This window comes from Lipomyces chichibuensis (assembly GCF_038497645.1).
Source record: "Lipomyces chichibuensis strain CBS 12929 unplaced genomic scaffold V1513scaffold_30, whole genome shotgun sequence".
NCBI lineage: Eukaryota > Fungi > Ascomycota > Lipomycetes > Lipomycetales > Lipomycetaceae > Lipomyces > Lipomyces chichibuensis.
In genome coordinates, this window is record NW_027117482.1 from 1 (window position 1) to 26,435 (window position 26,435).

At 46.0% G+C, this 26,435-nt stretch overlaps 7 protein-coding genes across 7 annotated transcripts; 2 read left to right on the forward strand and 5 right to left on the reverse strand.

The window, feature by feature from the left end:
• The first annotated feature begins 6,238 nt into the window (after window positions 1–6,238).
• V1513DRAFT_449289 (OPT oligopeptide transporter protein-domain-containing protein) lies at window positions 6,239–9,405 on the forward strand. The gene is made up of 3 exons (XM_066898653.1): window positions 6,239–6,637; window positions 6,701–7,878; window positions 7,928–9,405. Exons 1-3 carry the CDS (start codon window positions 6,628–6,630, stop codon window positions 9,320–9,322), a joined length of 2,583 nt encoding a protein of 860 aa, XP_066752102.1. The 5' UTR covers window positions 6,239–6,627; the 3' UTR covers window positions 9,323–9,405.
• A 3,279-nt stretch (window positions 9,406–12,684) lies between these two features.
• On the reverse strand, window positions 12,685–13,139 carry V1513DRAFT_382765 (uncharacterized protein; the record flags this gene model as incomplete). Its single annotated transcript, XM_066895118.1, has 2 exons — window positions 12,685–12,783; window positions 12,843–13,139. The coding sequence occupies 2 exons, from the start codon at window positions 13,137–13,139 to the stop codon at window positions 12,685–12,687; spliced, it is 396 nt and encodes a 131-aa protein (XP_066752103.1).
• Window positions 13,140–14,185: 1,046 nt separating this feature from the next.
• V1513DRAFT_459789 (uncharacterized protein) lies at window positions 14,186–15,116 on the reverse strand (the record flags this gene model as incomplete). Its single annotated transcript, XM_066899789.1, has 4 exons — window positions 14,186–14,482; window positions 14,537–14,594; window positions 14,626–14,990; window positions 15,036–15,116. The coding sequence occupies 4 exons, from the start codon at window positions 15,114–15,116 to the stop codon at window positions 14,186–14,188; spliced, it is 801 nt and encodes a 266-aa protein (XP_066752104.1).
• Window positions 15,117–15,898: 782 nt separating this feature from the next.
• On the forward strand, window positions 15,899–18,373 carry V1513DRAFT_480452 (uncharacterized protein). The gene is made up of 2 exons (XM_066900333.1): window positions 15,899–16,156; window positions 16,214–18,373. Exons 1-2 carry the CDS (start codon window positions 16,097–16,099, stop codon window positions 18,341–18,343), a joined length of 2,190 nt encoding a protein of 729 aa, XP_066752105.1. The 5' UTR covers window positions 15,899–16,096; the 3' UTR covers window positions 18,344–18,373.
• V1513DRAFT_449304 (ribonuclease E inhibitor RraA/Dimethylmenaquinone methyltransferase) lies at window positions 18,319–19,467 on the reverse strand. The gene is made up of 4 exons (XM_066898654.1): window positions 19,284–19,467; window positions 19,116–19,232; window positions 19,023–19,070; window positions 18,319–18,968 (listed from the first exon to the last, which is right to left on the reverse strand). Exons 1-4 carry the CDS (start codon window positions 19,332–19,334, stop codon window positions 18,528–18,530), a joined length of 657 nt encoding a protein of 218 aa, XP_066752106.1. The 5' UTR covers window positions 19,335–19,467; the 3' UTR covers window positions 18,319–18,527.
• A 613-nt stretch (window positions 19,468–20,080) lies between these two features.
• Window positions 20,081–22,278, reverse strand: V1513DRAFT_426640 (ferric reductase NAD binding domain-containing protein; the record flags this gene model as incomplete). The annotated part of the gene is made up of 3 exons (XM_066896179.1): window positions 20,081–21,097; window positions 21,149–21,755; window positions 21,803–22,278. The coding sequence occupies 3 exons, from the start codon at window positions 22,276–22,278 to the stop codon at window positions 20,081–20,083; spliced, it is 2,100 nt and encodes a 699-aa protein (XP_066752107.1).
• Window positions 22,279–24,397: 2,119 nt separating this feature from the next.
• On the reverse strand, window positions 24,398–26,374 carry V1513DRAFT_449312 (P-loop containing nucleoside triphosphate hydrolase protein). Its single transcript, XM_066898655.1, has 2 exons — window positions 26,234–26,374; window positions 24,398–26,188 (listed from the first exon to the last, which is right to left on the reverse strand). Exons 1-2 carry the CDS (start codon window positions 26,234–26,236, stop codon window positions 24,731–24,733), a joined length of 1,461 nt encoding a protein of 486 aa, XP_066752108.1. The 5' UTR covers window positions 26,237–26,374; the 3' UTR covers window positions 24,398–24,730.
• Between the last annotated feature and the right edge of the window lie 61 nt (window positions 26,375–26,435).

Below are 26,435 nucleotides of genomic sequence, written 5' to 3' on the forward strand. Positions count from 1 at the left end.
AAATCCAGAATTGCCATATTCTCAATGGTGCCGGAGCAGTGCGCCACAAACTCTATCCAGCAGCGTCTGGGTGGAACCCTAACCTCGTTCAACAGTATTTGGTTCTCGTATCCCTAGCGCGATCAAACCACTCCTCGATCTTCTTAGGATCTTCGCAGAGCGCTCTCTGGTAGTCGTAGATTGTCGTTTGATGAAGTCCATTGCCCAGCGCTTGCCCGCAGATCCCGCGTCGCAATCCGCGACTAGGACAGTAGCCATATTTTCAACATCAGCGAGCCTGGGAGAACTTTTTCCCGTATTGAACATCCCCTCAACAGAGACTTCAGAGGCAGAGATGGCTGAGCAGCCTCTCCCTGCCACGGCAACTCGAGAATATTCGTCCCTGTGCTTCCGGCACCAGTCGCACAGCCAATCTGGATGCTTTGGGTCCTTCACAACAATCCGCGGAACCTCGAAGAGTCCATCTATATCGGAAACAAAAGATTGGCTAAGAGGCCATCATTTTCGCAGCAATCTAAGTCCGAGTCGTTGTGTCAATGTCATCTGGTGGAAACCGCTCTGTCCGAGCAGACACGATGTCAGTAGTATCGCACGCCCGAGGAGGTCCCAGTCGGAGAGCCTCGATGATAAGGCCGTCCGCCGCGCATCATTGAGTAAATCAATATTGGAACACTGAAGCTGATCAGAGTCTTCTTGTCAGAGTACAACAGGATGAGCTCATTGAATTTTGCAAGAATGCTGTGGATTTGCCTTACTGGTTCATTGTAGATAATTATGGAATTCTACAAAAATTATCACTAAAATCGATTACTAATCATTATTGCAATAGGTCATTGCAATATACAATATTTTTGCAATATGAAACTTGAATGCTATATTGCATATTGCATATTGGAAACCATGCCTGGTCTTCCGGCAGAGCCTCTTCAGCAAGGAGTATTTTGGTGAGTGCTCACAGGCTCCATTTTGAAAGATTTATTTAGAAGCCGCCGAGGTTAAGAATACGATCTTTGAAGTACTGACAGCTAGATGTAGAATATTACTGACTAATTGTTAGTTAGAAGGATTTAAGGAGGTACTTATATTCTCCCAATTTCCCTTCCCGAACCTCTCATCCAATGAAGAACATGAAATTCAACCAATACATTCTCATTACATATACCGCAAAAGCCAAGAAACTGATTATAAGATCCAAAAATGCGATTCAGACAGAGAACACCGACAGGACCGCGGCAATGGCCGATGTAAAAATAAAGCTCCTCTGGCCTATACCTTGCTTATTTAATACCGCAATACCGCAGAATCGATCGTCTTATTGGTTTCGCAAAATTTTAAGGCGGATTTGGCAGATTTGGCGGACATCCGCCGGAAATCTGGCGGATGAGTGTGTCCTCCACAACTCGACTGGCGGATATGGTTGCTGGTAACGTGATCGGCAAGCGAGTGGATCGTCCCAGCGAGCGGATCGCTGCCACCGGCAATCTGCAATATTTTTACATATGGCAGTAAACAACGCAACATTATATACCCTTATCAAATTATAAATTTAAAATAAATTTATTTTCAGCAACGTAACATATATCAGAGCTATTTTTAATATTATTTCAGAGCTTGCGTGGCTGGGTCTTAGCTAATGTATTCACGACAATAGTGTCGCCATCCCCTCCATTGACCCTGTCTTGCTGGCCTGATATAAGCCGCCGAGCCTCAATCCCGGTTAATATTGTAATGGCCGTCTGGTATAGAGCCACCTCGGCGCACTTCTTGATCTGGCTTATCGCAATCTCTGTTGAACATCCGGGACTGACGCTGCGACGTCCCAAATATTTTTTAATTTTGTCCGCCTGACGCTGCAATTGGATTATTGTCTTTGGAGTTTCAGGCACCCATGTCTCCTGGGATTGTGGTTGACTGCTATTCGTAATCAGTGACAAGTTACATAATACCTTACCTGGATCGCATAGGAACCAACTCCGTCGCTCTGGATCCGCTTGTAATGTTTGGAGGAGATAGTGCCTCTTCTCGCGAAGCCGCAAAAAATCAGCCTTATCAACGTGATTCGTTCCAGCCCTTGTCATATTCTCTACTTGACCACAGTAAGATCGCTTCAATGGCGCAAAACACCCAACCTCAAGGGGCTGTAGCAGGTGCGAGGAATGTGGTGGCATGTATAAAGGAACAATAGAGTGTTCCATGCAATATCGATCGAACTCCGGCGTACCATGGCTGCAATGACCGTCCAAAATTAACAGCCGGTATCTTCCTTTCGTGCGCTCGCGAGTATTTTTGTCAAAAACGTCTTGAAGCCATTGAAGACCAAGCTCATTTGTAGTCCACCCATTACAGCTCACTGCAATTAACCAATCGTCTGGGATGTCAGTAAACCACTGCGACTGGAAGACCTTCCCTTGGAAGATAACCATTGGTGGAAGTCGCCAGCCAGAAGCGTTCACCGCTTCGACAACGGTGACCCACTCACGATTCCCTGGCTGTGTCAGAAATGGTCTCCCTTCTCTTTCCGCAGACGTAATAATCTTTGCGGTTCCGATCACACCCATCTGGAATCCAGTTTCGTCAAAATTGTACACGTCTTCGTCGGCAATGCCGTACTCCTGAACTGTCTCCCGGACAAGATTGAACCATTTCGTAATAATTTCAGGATCTTCGCTCTTCGCTCGTTGATGGTCACTTCGTCGAGAGTACTTTGATTTCGATTCTGGATGTCTACTTATAAAGTTACGCACCCATTTCTCTCCGACTTTAACGTACTCTTGTGAAGTTGACTCCGTGCGTTTGGCTAGAAGCAAGTCGGCCATCTTTCGAACGTCAGCCACCTTTGGAGGAAGCCCGCGCCTGTCCATTGAGAGTACCCATTCTAGAAGCACGTCCTCTTCTGTCTGAGTGAGCTTTCGCGTCGCTGGGATAGAATCGGCCTTACACGGGCGCTATCATGCAGACGACGGTGAAGGGTAGAATAAGGCACGCCATACAGGCGCGACGCGCCTTTAATACTGGAAATTTTTCCTTTTTTGTAGGCATCAACTGCGAGCGAAATTCTTCCTTCTTTACTTTCATCAGATTGGGACATGATTGTGATGTTTTATCAATTTGAATTACAAAAGGGGTAAATTCCTGAATAGCCGATCCGCTCGCTGGGACGATCCGCTCGCTTGCCGATCACGTTATGTCCCAACTTTAGTAAGTCGGATGGCGGGATATGGATTTGGAAAATTTTGGCGGGTATCCGCATCCGCCGCCACAGCCGTGACTACGGCCATTGTGAAAGAACCTAAAGGGCTAGGGCTGTTCCCGATTTGACGATTTGTCGGTTTGCTTGCACTATATCGGTGACTATACTGTATATAGTCGACTTCTTCAGTCCGCCGATACAATCTCCGATCAAGATCGGCGGTCATTTACTATAGACTATATCGGTAAACCGGCAAAATTTCTTAATCAGGAGTGGCTTCTGTCGAAACGATGTGCTAAGCTGCCGGATATCTAGAAGCTGTTTGAGAGCTGACACCGATTTACTAATGTCTATACTATATCTATATCGAATAAATGTCAGTCATCAACATCAAGATCCTCATTAGATCCACATCCATCGAACATCTCCTGATCCCTAGCAAATGTATCAATCACACTGACGCGACGGCTATCGAAAAGTCTGAATGTCAATACCCGTGCTGTTCGGAGATATGATATTGGGAAAATGGTTTAGGAATATTAGCAATTAGTCTCAGCAAGGAGAAATTACTAGATTAGGTTAGTATCAGGGTATTCATATGGGATCAATTCAGGTTATTATGGGGGACCATATAGTATCAGCGCCGATTTTTACCTCTATCCCCGAATTATCGGCGGCTTTTAGAGTTGCCGATACTATCCCCGATGTCACCAAATCGTGACTATATAGTATCGGGAAACAGCCCTGATTGAGCCTGTATTATTACATCAACATTGCTTGCATTATCCATCATAAATCATCCAAATTTTGCAGCGAGTCCATAGGCATTGATTTGGGAATGTTCAGGGTTAGCCCTGTCGGGGCATAACCTTAAATCGTGACTTGATGCATAATGGGGCAGTTGCCGGTTTGCCGATAATGCTGACGCTATGATAATTCCTAATCTCCGACAATTGCCGGTTGGCGATGTTTATCGTCGATCCCATGGTTCGCCGTCACTATGTTGGCAGAAACTACTTTTTTGCATCAGTCAGGCTATGCACAAAATTGTATTGTGCCACCTAATCATACAATAACTTATTTATCGTATATGTCTCCCATGAGCATAAACATTCGCATGGTGTTGGTCTTCATGGTGTGCGTCCGAACACGGACCACGTCTGTCACCACACTAAACAACCATTCCACTGCAACCTCGGATAGCTGGGATTGCCAAGTAATCCCTAGCAGCGCGGCCCATTTGCGGGCACTCATATTGATGAGCACGCACGCCACTAGTACGATAATCTTTGTGTCATTAACAGTGACCACCGGAGTATCAATACATGTCAAAGTCGCGATAGTGCTACTAGTCTCACCACGTGCTTGCACCTTTGCAGCATCCTAGACTAGGCATCGTTATCCTGGATAATGTCTGTGGCAAAGCCAATCCCAGCCCGCAATACTGTTGATGGAGTTACCGTTGGCGAACTTGACTGAACTTAAATGGATTGAGTTTTAGCAATCGGAGAGCTAGCAAGCCCTTTACATTTCGCATCATACTACAGATGCCATCCTCCAAAGGTGTTAGGGTATCCAAGCTATTCGACATTTATTATACAACATCGTCAAGCTTTTAACGTCCGCCCATGCGATAGACGACAATTAGCATCAGACATTGCAGATTGCCGATTTTTCTTCCCAAACGTTGACGATATCGTACCGTCTATAGCCCGGCATAAGTCGAAATCATGTGGGCGCAATCATGACTGTCATGTAGTGTAGTATGCACGCGTTAGTACAAATATGCCACGTTGACTCGGTCATCCGGTAAAAAGGGCGAGATAATGGATTGGCGATAATTAGATTGCGCATTATTATGAACTAAGATGTGGTTGTATGCGCAGCATATTTAATATTGAGCCTCACTGGTGCAGACTTTGTCTCTATGCCGTAGAGATAGCATAACCGCTCAAGATTTTAGACAGCCTGTCACTTGGCGCGGACAAATGTCTTATCTCGCCTGCTCCGTACGCAAGCCCCGGCTAACACGACGGTCGACCGAGCACGGGCATCCATCACCTTGGCAACATGATTTCTTTGTCAATCTTATTCAAATGCCAAGGTGACTGATGTGCCATGTTGCATTTGTACTCGCTGTTGTTCCTCTCAGCGAAGTTTTGTCGACCTTATTCCTTTTGGAAACAGATGGCAGAAAACTGTTGTGCTTGCGGTTGCCGACAGTTTATAGATGTTGATAATCAGCGGGATTTTATTTCCTATTTGATCTCAGACTATCGAACTCAAAAGCTATGCATCTGAGATATGCGATAGTGCACAGGGGTTACCCTGTAGCCGAAGGTTGGCATTTGTCCAAGCTTCTCCGTGTAAAAGTGATAAAGAGCTAAGACCAAATCTTAATGCATGGTCATTTCTCACACTGTGGTCTGCGCGATTTATTAACTTTTGGTGAGGTGGTCGAGATTCCGATTGCACGAACTCAAAACAGGCGGAAAAATATCTGTAGGGGCGAACTGATCACTCGGAACAGGAGTCAAAGGGAGTAACAACGTGGGACAACTGCGATAAGGAAGAAAAGCGACCAGGGAAATCTCCGCCCTGTGCCCAGTGCGATCCCTAAACCGGAGTTAATGCAGTCACCCTTGCAAACAAGTCTTCTTGAATGTCTGTCGGAATATACTTGAACAATGATCTCCTGATTGTCTTCACAGAGACACAGCAAAGCGTCAAAAGCCTCTGTTGAGTGGCCCATTGTGCGGATTGCATGATTCATTACTGGAATGAATTTGCATGTGCAAAAGTAGTAGTCGGCTGGCATATGGTTGCCCGATAAAGGACTTCGATTCAATCGGGCAACCTTAATTTAGAATGCCGCGTACCCACTTTTACAATTCAGCTCGGGCAGGTTGGTGTGTGCATCTGAACCTACTTGACCCCTGCCGTCGCGACCATAAAATTATGCGGCGAACTCAATTGCGCAATCTATGCAGCAACTCTAAATAACTAATCTCTTTCGATCAAACATGCTTGCTATTCCATAGAAGTTATCCCGAACGTTCCAATCGCACTGTGTACTGTAATCTGAGCATTATCTGCGTAAATTGTTGCCTATATCGGCAATTGATAGTATTGTCTTACTGCTGGCGGTGACTTCACTCCGCAACATCACTTGCTGTGCACCAACCAAAGCTGTTGCGCAAGCCATATGCATCTGATCAATAGCGCGTTTTAACTTCTCTAGAGTCTGTCCGATATCTTCGGGTAAGCTTTGACACCGATAATGGTCGTCCTGCCACGATTTGGGTTATCTACAGCAGACTTGTTATCTGTCTGCCCGTTATATATACCCATGAACTGCCAACAAATTCTGAACTGACTTCTTGTTGCGACATTCTTATATAGCCCTTTTTAATAGGGCTAGTGAATATATAAGAAAAATGTCACAAGGTTCGTATAGCTTATCTACTTATGCTTCATAACCGCACATCATTAACAATGTTACCGATTTAGAGGAGCTTTCGGAGAAAACGTCCGTTGAGGACACCACGATGGATTTCGCAAAGAAGGCAGAACTCATCATCCAGACGACCACCGAGGTCACGTCGGAGATGAGGGATCAAATCGCCATGCGCTTGGCCGAAAAGGCGCAGGAAGATAAGCTCAATGCAGTCGCCGAGGATCTCGAATACGTTATGGATACGGTAGCCACGATTTCAATTGAGGAATGCATGGATATTATTAAGCATGCGATGGAATACCATGAGTACGATAGCAACTTTCCGCGAGTTGTTATGGAAAAGCTCAAGATACTCGTTCAGGGTGTAGATTTGTATCCTGGCGACAAGGAGTCCTGGGAGTTTGACCTCAAAGTTGAAGCGAGTTTGATTGGTTACTTCTCACCTTATCCTGAAGTCCGCGCTGTGACGGATCCCTATGACGACCCGGACACGCCTGTTGAAACTTTGCGGGCATATTTCCTTGGTATAGTTTGGACTATTATTAGTACTGGCGTCAACACCTTCTTCTATCCCCGATTTCCTAATATTCAGTTGACATCGTCAGTCATTCAATTACTATTGTTTCCAAGTGGCCGACTCATGCAGTATATATTGCCTGACGTTGGATTCACCATTCGTGGCAAGCGCTACACGTTAAATCCTGGTCCTTGGTCGTTCAAAGAACAAATGTTCTCAACAATCATGGTCAATGTGTCGATTTCAGGAGCATATTTCGTCCAATACAATGTTCTGTCTCAGAAACTTCCCATGTTCTACGGCAATGACTATGTTGGATACGGATATCAGTTCCTTATGTGCTTCGCGTCACAATACTTTGGTCTAGGCATGGCCGGAATGATGCGTCGATTCGTTATCTACCCAATCAAACAGGTGTGGCCAACCATCCTTCCCACACTTGCGCTCAATCGTGCTTTGTTAAAGGATGATGTTCGCACCGTGGCTAACGGTTGGACTATCAGTCGTTACAGGTTCTTCAGTATCTGTGTTATTGGGATGTTTTTATACTACTGGATTCCGGGATATTTATTCCAGGCACTGAGTACTTTCAACTGGATGACATGGATTGCGCCGAATAATTTCAATCTTGCTACTGTCACAGGCCAGGGTTTCGGATTGGGCCTGAACCCTTTGCCATCGTTCGATTGGAACATTATGAACAACATCTATATTGTATTGTTCATCTCACATCTGGTTCTTGATTCCGCACTAACTCAATTAGAATACTATCTCGATTCCGTTTTTCTCAATGTTGCAACAGTGCATTGGCGTCGTCATTAGCTTCTTCGCGCTTCTTGGCATGTATTACTCCAACTATCTTTGGACTGGCTACATGCCACCAAATATTAACGGTGCTCTCGACAACACTGGTCAATTCTATAACGTATCGATGGTTCTCACAGACGGTCTGCTTGATGAAGCAAAGTACCAGGCTTACTCTCCCCCTTTCTATACTGCTGGATTCCTTATGTCGTACGGCACATCGTTCGTCATCATCCCACTCTCACTTCTGTACGTCACATTTGAGGAGTGGCGTGGACTATTGGATTCCGCCAAGGAGTTTTGGAACGGTCTACGTCATCGCAAGGGTGCTTTTGAGAACCGCAAATATGACATATTTTCAAAGAAGATGTCAAAATACAAAGAAGTCCCAGATTGGTGCTACTTGCTCGTGACCGTCATCTCATTCGTGCTCGCTGTTATTTCGCTGGTTATCTATCCGACCAACACAAAATGGTGGGGTTTACTTATTGTCGCACTTGTCGATGCCGTGTGCCTTATTCCACTCGGTCTTATTCAGGGTATTACAGGATATCAGGTTGGATTGTGGATGCTACCAGAGATCATTGCTGGATACCTTTTCCCAGGTAATGGTGTTGCGAATCTTATTTTCAAGATGTACGGTGCCAATATCGGCCAACAAGCCGACACTTACGTGTCTGACCAAAAGATGGCGCATTATGCTGGCATCCCACCCCGAGCGATTTTCCGCGGCCAGATGCTATCCATTGCATTCCAGGTCTTGGTGGCGATTGGTGTTGTGAATTGGCAGATCGGCCATATTTCTAACTTGTGCTCACCGGACAACACGCAACATTTCACATGCCAGTGGACAAGGATGATTTTCACCGACACCATCATGTACGGCGTTGTTGGACCGAAAAGACTCTTCGGCCATATCTACCCGATTTTTAAGTGGTGTTTCCTGATTGGCTTCCTTGTTGCACCGATATGGTTTGGCATTGTCAAGGTCTTCCCTCGTCTGCGCATCATCAACCCAACTCTGATTGTCGGAGGAATGGCTTACTGGGCGCCATATAATGTTGCATATTGGGCTGCGACATTGTGGTTGAACGGGTTCTTCAACTTCTTCGTTCGTCGTCGCTGGCTCGCCTGGTGGCAGAAATACGCATACGTCATGTCTTCAGCTTTCAATGCCGGATTGACACTCTCGGCTATCGTAATTTTCTTCGCGGTGTTGTATAACCCGAAGCCGCTAGATTGGTGGGGTAACACGGTTTCTTATGCCGGTATTGACGGTGGTGTTGGCCGGCAGTCGTTGCTGCCTTTGCCGGATGTCGGATATTTTGGTCCTGCACCGGGGCATTTTCCATGATTGCAATTCTAGGTGGTTTTCGGGTGAAATGTATATGCGATCTCGTCGAGACATTTGTTGGATGAAGTCCATTATAAATAGACTGTCTTCAACAATTAGTAAACACAATGACCTTCAACGGTCCCCCCACTGACGGCTGGGCTTAAGTCCGCCGAGGGTTCGATCAGCAAGGTTGAGGGGTAGTAAGGAGTTCCAGATACCTATTGAGAGAGCATGCTTCGAATGTGCCTCCACGTAACCCATCCTGTGTTTTGAAATTATGTGATCTAAGTTTCGGTCGGAACTGTGACGACCGGGCAGTTAGAATCGCGGATTATGTTTTAAGGATTGGTGTTGCGTTAAGATTTGGTCTTAGCTCTTACTGCTTGACGAAGCTCGGCAAAATTCCACAACCCTTACATGTGTAGCATTTTGGGTTTGATAGTACCGGAATAACCACTGCCCGCTATCTCCAGTGCCGCAAATTTCCGCCTTTGCGCAGCATGGGACTCTCTCTAAAAGTATGATAAGAACCAGAATACTCCTACTCTGGCACAACATCGATAACTGTCCTGTTATATCAGCCAACGATACAAGCTAATTAGCCTTGGCATTTAAATAAGCATTGACGAGAAAATCGGCCGGTTGCCGAGACGGATGCGTGTGTGATCCGTCCACGTTGCCTTACTTTGACAATGAGATACCGACCAAATTCCGTCCGCCTAAAGGCACATCAGCCAAAGAAACTCTATAATCTGCAGTTGCGTATGGTGATATGCAATCTATGCCGGAGTATATCCCACCAAGGTTTGCAACCGGATTTGTGCTCAAATATGGCCCGCTATTGGCAATTAAATTTAAAGTTTCAGGGTCCTATTATTGTCACAAGATATTCGGTAAATTAATGGACCAAATTGCCTTTGCCGAAGAGCGTGACACTAAATCGAACCGAATAGGGTGCTCGGGAATAGAAAAAGTGGTATCAGTAAGTCTGATGCCACGGGTCTAAGCGAACACGTGCCTGCTGTAATGTTATAGCGCGTTAGCAATCAGGCCGCGGTCAAACAGGCCGCGGTGATCATTGAAACAACTTAGTGGTTTGGCGGCGGCAATCCGTGTGTCAACCTCGATACGGATAGAATTGCGCCAGAATGTCATGAATACGGAGTCTAGCAGTGAATACTATTATACTAGACGCTACCCATGACTGCCTTAGACCGATATCGATTCGTAAAAAACGGATCGATCGTGCTGCCGGAGACATGTATGGCTAACCGACTAGCAGAATTAACTCGCATGGATTTCGGCCAATGGCGGAGCCGCGATTCCTTGCATGACAAACTGTCTCGTCCACCGTCATGTACGATTGGCCAAACACGGCAGGTTCAATGCACGCTTACGGACGGCTTCAGGTCTATCATACTCTCAAGGGTAGCAACTGTAACATTATTGTCGACCATCAGAGAAGTGAATTTCAGTGTAGACTGACATCTGCATTGTGATGGATCCTGAAAATGTCAACCCGCTCGCCGATTATGTTGATATTGCGGGAAAAGTTCGGCGTTCCCTGAGTTCACCTCAGTTCCAAGCCTAGAGTGCAGTTCAAAAGACTCGGATGGAACTGCTCGCACAGGGATCTGCAAAGTCTTGGTCTTCGTGCGTATAACTAGTTGTGTGGACGACGTTAAAGGTGGAATTGCAGCATTCCCCAGATAAGGAAGCAGATTGATAGTGAGAGAAACACCAGCATAAGTGTTTTTGGAGACTGAATGAATCTATGAGCCTGTCTTTCCTACTTTACTGATATGATGCAATTGATTGTCTAGTAAGAGCATTGGAAACGCTGCTTTCACTTTAAATACTAAGACTTCCTTACAAGTTTGCCATAAAAGTATGCGTGAAACCCTGCACCACCTTGTTCTAGGAGAGCTGCTTCGTTCCAAAAAGAAACTTGCCGTACTTGTCAAGCGATTGGCTAAATTCTAATGTCATGCTAATTCGCTTGCAATCTCGGTGTTTTGTGTTTGTTCATGAAGAATGCATAACTTGGGTCCGATATTTGCTTGCAGAAAGACGCATATATGACGTGTCTCTGTCGCAGGTGCAATGCCGTCCTGGATGGTGAACGATGTTCCTGTTCTCGGTCTGTTGATAAGTCGTGATCAACCTAAACTTCTATCGCAGATAGGCTTTAGTGATGCATTAACTTGGTTTTAGATTTGCTCGCTTGCGATCTTTGCATTCATAGTTAGACTGACATGATTAGATTCAGGGTGAGTGTTTGCTGCCAGTAATCGAGCTGTCCATCTGATATTACAACCGTAATACTAACTACTATTTAGTCGAAGTGACTAAGAATAAGATGATTAAGTGCTAGTAGGACTGGCTTAGTGTTGGACAAATGCACAACAAGCTTTAGTTCTCAGGTCAACCTGTTAATTTGTCAAATCCGTCTGTAACTTTCATACTTTCACGGCGAAGGCTAATTAATCGGCGCTTTAATTAGGATTGCTCAGGGTTCGAGTCGTTAGCTGGAGCTTAATCAAAACACAAATTGAAGTTGCGTAATAGGAAGTGCGCCTGCCTCAGCATAAGTTTTGTTCGACATCGCAGCCTTGATTATTTACATATTTAGTGTGTATTATACACTCCAAATATCAAACAATATATATCCCGAGGCCACTTATTACGGCTTCCGGCGTCGTAAGGAAGTGAGAACCTGCAGCGGCAAAGCAAGAGAAAAGAGTGGCAGGAACATTGTCACTGGGGTTGCTGTTGAGGCGCAGCCCCTCTGCAGTCCGTCTCTCCACATCTTGTACACCGTCGGACACAATGCTGCCTGCGCATCATATTTGGTGAGCGGGCTTCATGTCGTATAGGGGGGCCGAGCTGATGGTGCAAATCTTTATTGCAGAATAGATCTTGCGCTACGTCGTCAACATCATCTAAACTTGCAAATAGCTTGAGTGTCGAAATAGTAAAATCTGAACGTAAACGACGCTTGTATCAGCCTTGTCCTGCGGGTACTATACGACAACTAGTCGTCTAGGCGGCGAATGTCCATATTATCTTCTAATCACACATGATATCGATAGATTCTTAATATACAGAAATTCTTTCTTGGTCTGATTCGCACAATCAAAAGCAGCTGTAGGTGATTGAACTTACGCACGCCATTTGTTGTAACTCCTCCTAATGTTAAATCTCGACTACCTGGGAGACATGAGAGACCGACATGGGTTCCCACTGACGGCTAGGTAATTACATCATGCCTTTTAGCTTGGTCGTCACAAAATTTGGCCATGTGCAGGTCCTTGGAGGTAATCCCGTTTGGTCGGTGTGTGGTCCACGTAATTGTTACTTCGTTATATACCTCCCGGATATCAGCAGGCGTCTTCTAAGACTTTAATGATTCTTACGTTCGTCCATTCAGGGTGGTGTCGCTCTGCCATACAGTGTTCTGCAACGGAGTTCATGAAAGCCTGTCACAACGCAGAACGTCAGCGAGGAGCAACTCCCATGATCAGTGGTTTGCACTCACCCACGTAGTTCGGAACGTCTTGAATCGGTACCTTTTCTGGATTCCATTTGCGTCTTGTGTGAGACGCCAGGGAGACACGCTGGGTTCATTTAACAGCTTGGTAAGTTCCGATATAGCTTCGTTATAGTTGACACCTTTTGCAAATCGTGGAGCCCCCGGGTCCTCTGGCGAGATGACAGATTTTAATCCTCGCGAGAGATGCTGAATAGGAGAGCTCAAATTTAGTATCTGTGTATTACCTGTACCCCTCAGTATATAAAGCGCTGGAGCCCGAAGATATGATCGTAACTTCAACATTTTGCGTTGGTGGTGATTGATTTAGATCGTGTATTCTGATAATGGGAGTAACGCTGGTCTTAAACGGGCGGCAGAAATCGAATTTTGTTGCGCCTCACGAATTTTAATTCTTCTAGCCTAGGCAGAGCAGGCATGCATGGTTGCCAACATTGTGTTTATTGCGTATTGCGTATTGCCAATACAATATTGCAATATGCATATGTAAATGTGTAGCAATGGCATACCCCGAGTATCCTACATTCTAAACGCTGGTACTGAACTTCCTGATGAGGGCGAGTTCGATCCGTTTATCACCGGGCACCCGTATCCGATTAGCTGCAAACGCTCTCTCCAAGATAACCAGAGAGTTCGCTATCCTCGACTTCAGCAAATGGCAATTGATATACTATCAATACCGTCTATGTCTGCAGAGCCTGAGTGTGTCTTCTATGGTGGGCGGAGAACAATGAGATGCGACAGAGCAAGACTGGGTGTGGACTGAGTGTCTCAAAAACTATACTAGGTTAGGAATAACGCGCAGGGGCTCCATCATACATTCATACTGCTGGAAGAGGACTCTGAGAGTCTACTTATGAAAGACGATGTCGCTGAGGCCATAGATGGCTTAGACGAAATTGTAAAATGCTATGCCTAGACTCGGGCGGTCGGCAATGCCAGCCAACGATTGGGCGATCGTAGATATGGAATTATACAAACATTATCACTAGAAATCGATTACTAATCATTATTGCGATAGGTCATTGCAATATGCAATATACGATCTTGCAATACAATATTATTGCAATATGAAACTTGATTACTTGAATGCAATATTGCATATTACATATTTGCAAACAATGCCTGAACAGAGATGCTTGACGTGCTTCTGTAACCGGGATAAACAGAACAGTTGATGTCGGGGACATTCTGAATTTATTGTTTAATCGCCAATCCAAATAAAAAATCAGTCAATTCAATACGAACAAAAGCATTGACAAATAAGTCATCCAAGTCTATTAAGTAACACAGCCTTTACTTGCACATTTAAATTAACGCTAATTCGTTTTTTAGAAAGAGTGAATGTACCGCTTGATTGCTGCTTTGTGAACCGCGGTCTGCACGATGTGGAGCAGCAATTCAGTCTCCAACAAAATTGGCTGCGTCTTTTCGTCTACACTTAACTGTTCGTCAAGATAGTCGCGGCGCCGTCCTCGACCATTAATCAGTACAAGTAATGCTATTTCAATGTCTATATTGTTGTCACTCACGTATTGTTCGCTGCTGATATCATTGGTATGCACATTCGTTTTAAACACCACAATTAGTGCAATATCTAGTGTTCCAAACCAAGTATGGCCGTTAAACTATATGGTCCAAAAGGTCTGCTACGCCTCGAATGCCACATTGAATTTTCAAACAAAGCCGCGTCCAGTCGCGGACAGCGAATTGGCACCATCTCTTGCAGGAAATCGAAACCTTGGTTTCTTGTTGAGCCACAAGAGGGTACCAATCCCCACTACCAAACTTCCTTAACCACAGCTCGATATCGGCTTTCAATTGCTCGTATCCCTCCGAGACCCCTGCCACGATGATGATGAGCAAATCATTGCGCTGACCATTGTCATACTGTAATCCAGCATCGAGAGTTTTGGTCGATCGCCCACCTTGGTCATCCACAGAGCTATATGTGGACTCTCCGACTGGAAGAATACGACTAGTTAAGTGCTTCTTGTCAAATCGATTGAGTCTGTCACGAATTGACTCACTTATGCGCTGTTGTAGGCCGACTGCTGAAGCACTATGTAGTGTCGTCGGAATCGTATATCTATTGACTCTTGAATCAATAGCAGAGTATTCGACACGTGGATATCCCTACGGGTTAGGAAGTTTATAAAGCTTTGCTTAGCCATTCGTCACATACTTTGCATCACCACCATAAATGGCGTGTGCCTTCTCCTCAAGAGATTGGAAGGATTTGTACGAGAGGTAAATACTCATTTTGCACACTAGGATAAATGAGGTTTGAAGTAGAGTGGCAATGGATCTGGACGTACCGAAAAATAAACAGATTGTATCATGCCCCTGGACGACCTCCTGCTGCCACGGATAAATGATATATGTTTTATGCTTGTTCATCACAGAACTCATACAATTAACAATTAGAAGTTGTACACTGTACAGAGGCTTCAAGTTGCGACCAATAATATGATCTATCCCTCAATATCGTAAATGTGTAAACTATACATTAAACAGCCCTTACCCGATGTTACCCTTCGTGCGGGGCAGGATGGCATCCGGCTGTGGACACACTCTGAGCCCAACCAGTGGGGGAAATGGATGGTCGACCAGTCCTACAGCTATATCGAGTTATCTCAAAGATTAGCCCGACGGAAGGATTGCGATCCTTGTCGGCAGAGCGAGCCAAACAACATCGCTGCGCTCTCACCAGTGATCCGTAGTGTAATATTTTTATTTGGTTATCATATCCGATATCCATGAATATTTTCCGACGTGACTAATCAACAGTATTGAGAAAAAAAAGTTTACTTGATGACCCGACAATAATATCCGTTATAATATTAGGACACCTACCACATTAGGATTAGGGTTGACCCAATTGGCGGTACCTGATATCCAAGCTTGGATGTCGTATTCGCATGTCTCGGTTTGTTCGGAGACTGCCGAGCGCGTACGTGGCTGTACATTTCTATGGCTGTGGTGGCTGGAAGAGCAGTCAACCTGGTCTGCACTCATTTAAACATTATTACTATTAATCGGCACCCGGGTCGGATATTGGACTCATCTCCAATCTAAAATCCTTGGCTGGCGGCAACCAACGCGTACCTTGCATCTTCTGCGATTAATGGCATTGTTTGTCGACAGGCACTTCCCCGGAGTAAATATAGACCGACTCCCTCGTTATCCTATCACCTTCAGCTACATTCATCAACCGTTGAGACGATATAGTAGAATTTGCGATGGTCGGCGTCGCGGGAGGTAGCAGAGGCTGCACCAACTGCAAGAAGCGCAAGGTTAAGGTATGCGAAGAAGTTTTTTTGTTATATTTTGCGAATATTATTGCTAATGAATAATAGTGCGACGAAACATTCCCCAAATGTCTTCGATGCATCAAATCAAATCGAGACTGCGGCGGTCCCATTGTCGGTCCCGTGTTTAGAAAACAACGCGTCGGTGCCCACTGCAAGGCCGTCGTCAGTTCCGTCCCCAGAAATGATTCGACATCCATTGACCTCGATCCTGCTAGTCATCGACTGCGGAACTTACTCATGACGGACGACGAGGCGCGAATAAATGCCTACGAAAAAGAATTGAGATCGGGAGCTCTACCTAGCGTGTTATTTGAACTATCGATCCAAAGACTATTGCGCGCATTCAATTCGACCTCTATTCCTCGTGAGCTGCTGCTCTTTCCTGAATATGATCTATACAACTACTGCATTACTATCTTCCTCGATAAATTTTCAATTGTCGGCCATCCACATCGATTTGGCGAATTCCGACATGTGAGCACATGGTTGGAAATGCTCCCGCAATTCGTCCTGTCGCCCCTACCTTCGTCGACGACGTTCGCCTCGCGCGCGCTGGTCATCGCCCATTGCAGTTCCGCCTATCAAGACTCGGATATTGCGCTTGTGGGTTCAAACTGGTATGTGCACGCCCTGAGGTATCAGAAGGAACTGGTCAGCATCATTACCTCTAATCGACAACAACATTTCCGAGCAAATCACTCGTCGGACGCCGGTTTCAACAATATCGTCGCCATCGAGGAAGATTCAACGTCGCCATCAACATCTGACAGCTCTGCAACCAGTTCTTTGTACCAAGATTTGATACAGTGGGCGCGAACCGACACCCCGACTTCCCCTAGGCCAAGCAAGGATACTGTTCTCTTGCCGGAAAATTCATCCCTGCCGCTGGATCTGCCAGGCCTGACAACCGGTCAGCATGTGAGCAACATGCGAGGCAATATGATGTCGCATGAGGATGACAGTATCACTGCTGGCACGCTGCTTTCCGTCTACGAAGTGGTCAACGGCTCGTTGGACTCATCTTGGATTACTCTGCTTTCAGGCGTACAGGAACTGATGCGAATGCGCGGACCCGAGGCATATCGAACTGGCTTCAACAGCGCCTTATTTCAGAGCATTCGAGGCATGATGGCTATTCATGGGATGGTTACCCGCAAAAATTCGTTTTTGAACTCCACCGAGTGGAAAACCATTCCGTGGGAGTATATGACTTCTGAAAAGTTAATCCATCATCACCTCTTGGATCTTATCTTGGAAGTGCCAGAGTACCAAGAGGTTATCGATCGCTTGATAATGTACTCTTTCACAAACGACAAAGTGGACCCAGACGACGACGACCTCCCCCACAACACAAAGCGAACGCCTCGTTTACGCAAACGATACCGCACTCGCGAGGTGTGGGCGGAACTTCGCGAAACTCACAAAAAACTCATCGACCTCGAGGCCCGGTTCGACAAGTGGTTTGAACAGTACTCCGAGGGTGCTCGAGAGTACGCCCGCGAAAATATACATCTTCCACCGACTGTTACGTTTGATCCGGTAACTGTCGCACCAAATATTCCCCAGCTGCGATGTTCAGCTTCGACAAGCGATAGTGAGTACATGGCTACGCACTTTTTCAGGCCGTTTGTCAAGTACGCAACTTTGCGTGATGCTCTGGTCATTACGATATACCTCGCAACCCGCATGATGGTCGCGTATCTGCTAGGACTCACCGTCTGTTTTGCATATGTTGACTTTGAAGATTCACTCGCTCCAACTCAATGGAACTGCCAGCCAGTGAAGGGTCACCCCGAAGTTGGCGCCTATTTTGAGAGCAAGACCAGCTACATGCGTGACCTTGCGCGCATAATCTGTCGCTCAACAAATTACATTATCGTTCGGGCGTCAAACATCGCAGTCATCAATCTACTCTTCCCGCTCCGGCTCGCGCACTCCGTTATCCAAGATACGCTCGAGCGGGGATGGATCTGGAACCAGCTTCGGCGGATGCACGATGTAGGCATCCGCCTTAGTCTTGCCGACCTGAACGGCGCAAATGAGTACCAAAATGTGTCTGAATGGAAGAAGTTCAAAAGTTTGGATGTGTGCCCTGGGTGCGGCGAACATGTGCGTCCGCTGATGCAGTGTTTGACGGTTGATGAAGACGATATGATCACAACAATAGCAGTTTAATAGTGGTTAATCATACGGAATCCCACCATACCCAGATACGTTGAGTCGGGGGCGTCTCGACCTCACGTATGAATCCGTTCTCCTTTTGCCCTCACTAACGCCTAATATTCCATAATCAACGCGCGCATGATTGGTGTCAATGTGCCTCATTTACGCACGAAACTCAATACATACAACACTGCCACTACTGGCGTAAACGCTTGATAGCCTCACCAATTGGCTCGCCACTCCGCAGCGCCTCAAAAGTTAACTCGTCGATTTTCTTCCTCGCTGTGCAGAATTCAACTACCGCATCTATGTGCGACACTGGGATGACGACGACGCCGTCTGCGTCACCCATGATGTAGTCTCCCGGATGTATCCATAGTTCGTCCTTAAACTGCACTGGAATATTTACTTCGCTTGCCCGTGTGAACCCGTTGGATCCGAGAATCGATTGACCGCGGGCAAATACCGGGAAGTCCATCCCGCGATGTTCGCCGATATCCCTGAATCGCCCGTCGACTACGACCCCTTTTGCACCAAGGAATTTGGCTCGCGTGGACATCAAGCCACCCCAACATGCGGAGTACATGCCGTGTGGTTGAGACACGAACATGATCTTTCCTGCTTCATTGTAGTCGCACTACCACCCACTTGTTAACATGGGCAATCACAATATTATCACATTGTTACTGACAAAGTGCTTCGGAAGCGACGGACTTGTTTTACAAGCGGCGTCGACCATCTACCGGGCATTAGTGCACGTCCAACACGTCAGCATGAGACGTACTTTCACCGTGATGACTTGTCCAAAGAGTTTAGCATCATGTCTGTCCGGGGAGTACATCGTAATCCCGTCCAAGAAGCCGCCGTAAGGATATTTCAATTTGACTAGCGCATCACCGATCTGTTGTCTGCGGTTAGTCAGCATTCGCCGTATTATCAAGTGATCACGTACATCACATGTTGAGAATTCATTCAATGCGGATAGTATTTCGTCAGAAGCCATTTTCCAAACCTAGGCGGAACTGACCGGGAGATGAATCGAGCCTGGATAGCGACTGAATTCTGTGTAGTTCTCTCCATTAATCCGAGGAAACCAGAGACATCCCCTAACCCCACGCAGTCCCATCGGAAATATATTGCGAGGGGACTAAAATTCCGCCGAAGTTCTTTTGAGCTATGGCGATGATGGCTCGGCAGCAATTCCGGCAAACTGAAATTGTGTTAGGCTACTCCGACTGCACCAAACACTTAATAGCAACTGTCGAACAGGTTTTGCTCCGGGCAGAAAAAGTATCAATTGTTACATGAAACAATGAGGACGTTAATGTTTGGATAATATAAAGTTAGGGAATAGTTTGATATAACTGTTGACAGTACAAAGAGAACAATCAATGTCCAGCGATGAGCCTATGGGCTCGGAAACGCAATCGTAGATATCGATATTGTGGATCTTCCAAGCAATTTCAAACGCAACTCCCAGCACTTACTTACATAATTAGCTATTCACGTATCCGTCAAGACGGATGACGGATGGCGGGTTAAGCGGAATTTTATCTGCCAGCTTGGGACATGGCGGATATGTATTCGACATTCCTATCCGCCGTCCGTGGACAGCCCTACAATTTTGGCCGTTGACGAGACAAAACAGAAAATAATTACGGATATAGTTTACGATTTATCATTATAAACATTATACAATACAGCAAGCCGAACTTACCAACACCGAACCAAAGCAAACAGTCAAATGACTTAAGCCCACGAAAATGCGTCCTCAAAGTAATCGACACGTCCCTTTCCTTTATCGACATTCTCGGCGACCGCCTTGCGGCACACGTCAGCTAGTGACCCAGGGCCGCATGACACTACTGCAACACTGCCATCGGCTGTTCGAACAGTATCACCAATGACGGAACGAATATCTGGACGCTGATTGTATTTTGCATGCAGCTTCGAGACGACAGCACTGTTCTTCTCGGACAGGTCGCTCATAGATGTACTCTCAGACTGTGAATGATTCTTCTCGTTGATGTCCTCAGTCTCTCCGGTGACATAGATGTGAATATCGATACGACCGCCCTCTGTTAGTTCCTGGAGTTGGTCCTGGACCCATCTAAGGGAGCCCTGCTCACGAACCATCCAGTATAGTCTGACGTCCTGTGGAGTGTTGCGACGTTTCAGGTCAAGAGCGTACGACATGATAGCTGTGATGCCGATACCTCCAGCAACAAGAAGAACCGTTTCGTATCGTGCAATAGGATAGGAGTGACCATATGGGCCCTCAATCCAGACATTAACTGCGGCATTGCCGTCCTGCTTTGTGACGCTTTTGTGTATCTTCTTCGTCAAGCCTTTGTGCGCCTTGGCGACAAAGACGTAATGCTTATCGCGAGTCTCCATAATCGAAAATGGGTGAGATTCCCAGAAATTGTGGCGGAGGACATAGAGGAACGCGTATTGGCCTGGTTTAGGCTGGAAGTGGACAGCTGGCTTAACAGAGACGTAAACTGCGTCGCCACAGACACTAATATTTGCCTTTGAAAAGGGGCCTGCTAACAGAATTCTGCCAATGCGGATGAGACGGTCGAAACCCCAAATTGCAACAGAAGTGTAGAAGTACTCCAAGTAGTTATGGGGCTTAACATGATGCCAAGCCGTAGCAAAGAAGCATATCACGGTCGCGATATGGAGAACCAAGAAAACTTCGTACCAATGATGCCTTAGTACATAGCAAGCCTGAACAAGAATAATACCAATGAGAACAACAGCCTTTTTAGTAAGTTAGCAACTGGAAGCCGGAGAGTAACAGTGAGTACATACCACAATGCCGAGATAGTTGTCCCTATCATCCAAAATTTGCTCTTTCCAGTATGCAAAGTTGCTCTCACCCTTATATTCACCAACATGCCGATAGTAGTAAGTGAAAGACCACCCGTGAACTGCGAAATTGATGAACATCATACGGCCAATCCATCTGTGGAAGACATTGAATGTCTCAAATGACCAACCAGTGAAGAACAGTAGCACATTGTTCCGGCCGCCAAACAAGAACAAAATTGGCAACAGAGCTACTCCGAGAAGAGCAGCGCGGTCGGCGATGTTTCGAGTTCTCATGATCGCATCGGTATAGTAAATTGTATTTTTGGGAACGGTCCACATGTCGACAAAGAGAAAAACAACGTTGAGGGCAATAAAGAAGAAGACAACGATGCTCTGCCATCGAGTTGGAATGATATTGACAGGAATGCTTCCCAATCTCTGAGGCTCAATGTGCTTTCCGCCCCATGTAGCCGGGAGTGTCACAAGTTCGCGGAACTTAGAAACAACAGATAACGGTCGACTGCCCTTACGGGGATACAATCGGAGCGTAATGAGCCGTCCAAAGGCCAAAAGAATGAGAAATCCCCAGTACGCGTTTAAAATGTTACTGCGTGTCGTTAGTTCCTCCTTCCACACTATCTAGAATGAACATACCCATAATATTCACTCCATTTCATGTTGTGGTTTTTCTCCGCTCGGGCCAAAAGATTCTGCAGAACGATCGAACTCGTAGGCTTAACCGCAGCTGAGACGACATCCTTGCTGCTGATTGTTGCCTGATCAACGTAATCAGTTTCTGTGAGCGCGAGATATTCCGCCTTGGCCCTTTTCAGAGAAACTCCTGCAGCCTCGCAGGTCTCTTCCAGGGACCTCCACGCAGATGCTTGTCCTTCTTTACGGCATATGTCGACACACATAGCGTATGACTTGGGGAATATTTCATCCGTGCACATACAAGCATAGTCTGTCTTTGAGCATTTAGAAGCAGTTTTGAAAGACCCTGTCATGTAAGAAGAGCAAATCGTGATGCACGGAATAGTATACTTGCGCTTCGCCGCCTGAACATCTTGGACGGCGAAACCAAGGATAGTGAGAAGTAGCAGGAGACATGGACCAGTGGCGGACTTCATTGGTGGTTAGACAGACTTAAGGAGAGTAACAAGAAGCTTGTGTCTAGCAGACCGGGCCACCATTCTTATATGACAGAAAGAAGTTACAGGAGCAGATTTCAGATCCCAGCAATTGTTTTGCTGCGCTCGGCAGCATTTCGACCACCGAAGACTGCAGTTAATCTAGCTATGTAGCCAAGAGATAAATTACTGAGGCCACGACGTAGCTCGATAAGTGATACATCCTGTTCTCGTGTATCATTTGCTTCATGCTTGGCAACGCCACAATTTTGCGCTAATGGTTTTGCGGGACCAGTTTGTACTGGTCGTCGAGCAGTAAAAATCTGATAATCAAAATATAAAGTTCACCATCTGATATCCCAGCACCTCCGAAAATAACTTCCTTGCCCCTTCGCTGTCTGCTGTTGCGACTTTTTAAGACGAGCGTGACGATCTGATTAGAGGTCTCTCAACTCATGCCTTGACAAAGGTGATACTGTCATGTTCCCTGTCAATTTGAGATGTGCAAATTTCAGTCTTCAGGATGAATTAAATGAAACCCGCGGACAATCTTGGTGGCTAGTTCTAGAGCTCAAAGTCTAACCACCTCGAGGAGAGTTAGGTGTCCGAAGCGAGCGCTGAAGTTTAATCTATGTGGACTCTATCCGGAACAAGGTCGGTGTAGTGGCCGACTAGGAGAGGCAATTGCCAAGGATGGATGAAGCTCACTATTGTAATTCGGACTTGAGAGGTTATTCGAGTGGGATACCAAAAAGGTTTAACTAATTATCAGATTCGATCGAGTAATCTAAGCTTGAAACTGAAGCGGATAGCGTCCCGCAGTAAGTCTCGGCGCGACTCGAAATCGCGCCGAGACTAGTCTGTCTTCCGATCTAGACCTCATGGGCTGCCTTCTTGCCATAAAAATGTGGCATGGTCCAGCCCAGTCTCAAGTATCAACTGTGTCAAGTTAGCCTTACACTCATGATGTAGATCAATACCTTGAGCCCGTCAAATGCCAGCAACGGTCTCATCCTATCGGAAGAAGGGCCTGACTGCCGGGGTGGGACTGACGACTGATATTTCCGTGTACCAACATATACTAACTCTAAAATTGCCACGTTATTCAATGCCCCGTTCGCTACGGTTTAAGTTGTGATCCACATTGAAGCCTAGAGTTTCTCAGACCCAGACAATCGAGCAGTTAATAATGCATATTCAATGAATAAGAGCTGAATATAGAAAATACTAATGTCAAATTTTCTTTTCCAGTAACTCTCACATCACTATTAGACCTTTCTTGGTTGAGAATTTGTAGTAGTCGACGAAGCAATTCTGGTATGGATGACTCGGTTACAAAGTTACACTCGGAAGCAAAGAGTCACGTAGACGGCAAGTCACAAGTTAGCCGTTCCGCAGGGATTTTTCCTGCCAAGATCGCTAAGTCGAATTGTTTATAAGCTTACATATCTGGCTAGTGCGGATCTGATAACTGTTAATCTGATTAATCGCGCATGCAGATCAGTTTACTTCAAACTTGTGGCGTCGTGGCGTCGGGCCTAGACTGTTGTCGCTTAAACCGGTACTGGACTGCATTTTTCGCTTGCTCAGAGTAATATGGTTACGTTCCGTACTGACAAAATGCAAACTCTTACCGAGTCTGGTTAAATCACATTCCATCTGTAGCATAAAACAATGCCTTGATCACGCGATGAAGCTGCAAAATGTGGAATAATTATATCACAAGGTTTGCTCGGCCCGGACTTGCTTCCGACGATTGGCGCATTCACTGAATAAATCATCACTGCCGATCCGACAGAGGTTCGAAATACGCGTACAGGCGTTATATCATGTCAAGCATAGAGAAAATACTTGACGTATACCGCGACTTCTATTGCAACCTACTAAATTATACAGCAAGGCCAAGTCGACGTCTTAGACATGGCTAGTTCTAGCCTAATATCTAGCCTAATATCTAGCCTAATATCTAGCCTAACAGCCAATGCTGGACGGTCTCGATCTCTTATTTCTTTCCCATCCTGCTTAAACCAGTCATCGGTTATTAATTGACATAGACACACAGACTAGTCATGATTTAACAAGCCTGGAAGAACTGGCTTGCCATGCAATTATCAGCCTTCTGAAGTGGGACTTCCGACCCTCAGAATTCCGCACCAACGTTACAGGGACTCGCCTATAATATGCCTTCAATTGATTGTACAGATAGATTAACAGACTGCGACAGCGTAAGCAGACTCCTAAAGCTCAAAAGTGCACTGCATATACTATTCAAGCACATATCGTGCTCCGAAATACCACCTAATCCAACTGCATTTTTCCAAGTACACATAACTGTAGTTAAATGTAATCCCGAATTTGTAATGTTCTAGCTCTAAATATCTGGTCACCGACATTGACCTGCACAATCACATCAACATTACAATAATTCATTACGCGATATATACAAATCTACTTAGACAACATACGTCGCCCTATTAAACTCAACCGGGTCTTCATCCGGCGGCGGCTGACTGTACAATAACTTCCCTTTGACAAAATCCTTCAATATCACCCTTGCCGCTTTTGACTCGTCTGGTCTACCGCCTTTACTGCTCCTAATAAACCCTCTCGCGACGGCATACGCACCGAGCAACTCATCCGCCGTAGGAATTCCAGTGCCACCATCAATTTCGGGTCTTATCTGGATCTTAATACCGTACACTTTTTCGATATAATCTTTCGGGATGCGTTTGGCGACTAATGCAGCTGGACCTGTATATTCCCTAAGTTGATCGATCGGTAAGACACCATTGCACACCAAATCGGCTTTAGTGGATGCAAAATTCGGAAACACAAGACCCGGACAATCGCAGAGAACAACCTTATCACTGAGGTGGATTGTTTGGAAATGCTTTGTCTTTCCAGGTGTAGCGGACACAGACACCTTCTTAGCGCCAATAAGAGCGTTGATCGTAGACGACTTTCCGACATTAGGGTAGCCAACTAAGCCAATGTAAGTTTTGTCTGTCTCATTCTCCGTGGGCGGCGCAGTCTTCAAAAACAGTGCTTCAAGTTCGGCAACTGAAAGGACATGAATATCTTCCGCCGCGACATCATCCAAATCCTTCTCCAGCTCAAGCTCCTGTCGGAATTCATCCCTAATGTTCAGTTCCACAAAAGCATCCTCCAAGCCGGCCATCGCAGCAGAGAAAAAAGCAAATGAAATACCTTCCCGCTTAAAATATCTCGCCCACAACCTTCGCTGGCGCACGGTCAACATGTCAGCTTTGTTAATCAGTAACAGGTTCCGCTTGTCTTTGCCATCTTTCTCAGCGAGTTCACGCACATATGCTTCTAAGTCTCGCGACCGATAAAATAGTGGATTCCGCGCATCGAGAATTTGCACGACAACCGAAGATCGTTCGACTACGCGCCACAGCTGTCTCCAAACCTCCAGATTGCGCTCAAATGGAGTTAAAATTAAATCATGCCGTTCTTCCAACTCTGCAAGACCACGCCGCCAATCTAAGAACGCGGCGCGTTCTCGCCGGTCAAGTTCTCCAGCAGAAGTGGTATCGTCCCAGCCCGGTCTTCTCGGAACAGTAAGCTGCTGACGATGCGATTGTTGCCGCTGACTCGTCTCGACCTCTTGTTCCTCTGTCAACAAATACTGGTTCTGCTGATCCTGGTGCAAGATCTTAATGTTCAGCTTTGTTGCAGTGAAATCTGTACCAGCAAGCTCGGCCGTTGACAAGAATTCATCGAGATCGCGCTCCTGCGTGACTGATTGCAAGCGCATCCAGTTTGGCTGCCGCGGCTCGTGATATAGATCTGCACCATCCGGACCGGCTCGCTGGATTCGACGGGCATTGTTGCGGGAGTTGATGATCGCGTGCCCAAGGCCACTGGCGTGGCGGTATTGTTTTTGGACCTTAATTATGTCAGTGATGGTCGCTAGAGAATTTCACCGACCTACCATTATAACAATCTCCTATCACTAGTTCAAAAATATATGCGTATAATTTCAGGTGAGAATAAATAAACTAAACCGCCGGGTCAATATATTTCCGTTACCAATCACGATCTCGCGTTGACGTAAAAGCATTGATATCAACCGAGAAAAATGTTAAGACGATGAGAAAGCATGCGGCTTGACGCTAGCCTTATTTCAACATTTT

What these genes read in the sequence shown, in the direction of transcription:
- V1513DRAFT_449289 (XM_066898653.1), top strand. An exon ending in TTATGAACAACATCTATATT is followed by an intron (nt 7,879 to 7,927) that starts GTATTGTTCATC and finishes TAACTCAATTAG; the next exon opens with AATACTATCTCGATTCCGTT.
- V1513DRAFT_480452 (XM_066900333.1), top strand. Translation starts at nt 16,097, where the DNA reads ATGGTCGGCGTCGCGGGAGGTAGCAGAGGCTGCACCAACTGCAAGAAG. An exon ending in GCAAGAAGCGCAAGGTTAAG is followed by an intron (nt 16,157 to 16,213) that starts GTATGCGAAGAA and finishes AATGAATAATAG; the next exon opens with TGCGACGAAACATTCCCCAA.
- V1513DRAFT_449304 (XM_066898654.1), bottom strand. Translation starts at nt 19,334, where the DNA reads ATGGCTTCTGACGAAATACTATCCGCATTGAATGAATTCTCAACATGT. An exon ending in ATGAATTCTCAACATGTGAT is followed by an intron (nt 19,233 to 19,283) that starts GTACGTGATCAC and finishes CGCAGACAACAG; the next exon opens with ATCGGTGATGCGCTAGTCAA. An exon ending in GACAAGTCATCACGGTGAAA is followed by an intron (nt 19,071 to 19,115) that starts GTACGTCTCATG and finishes AATGCCCGGTAG; the next exon opens with ATGGTCGACGCCGCTTGTAA.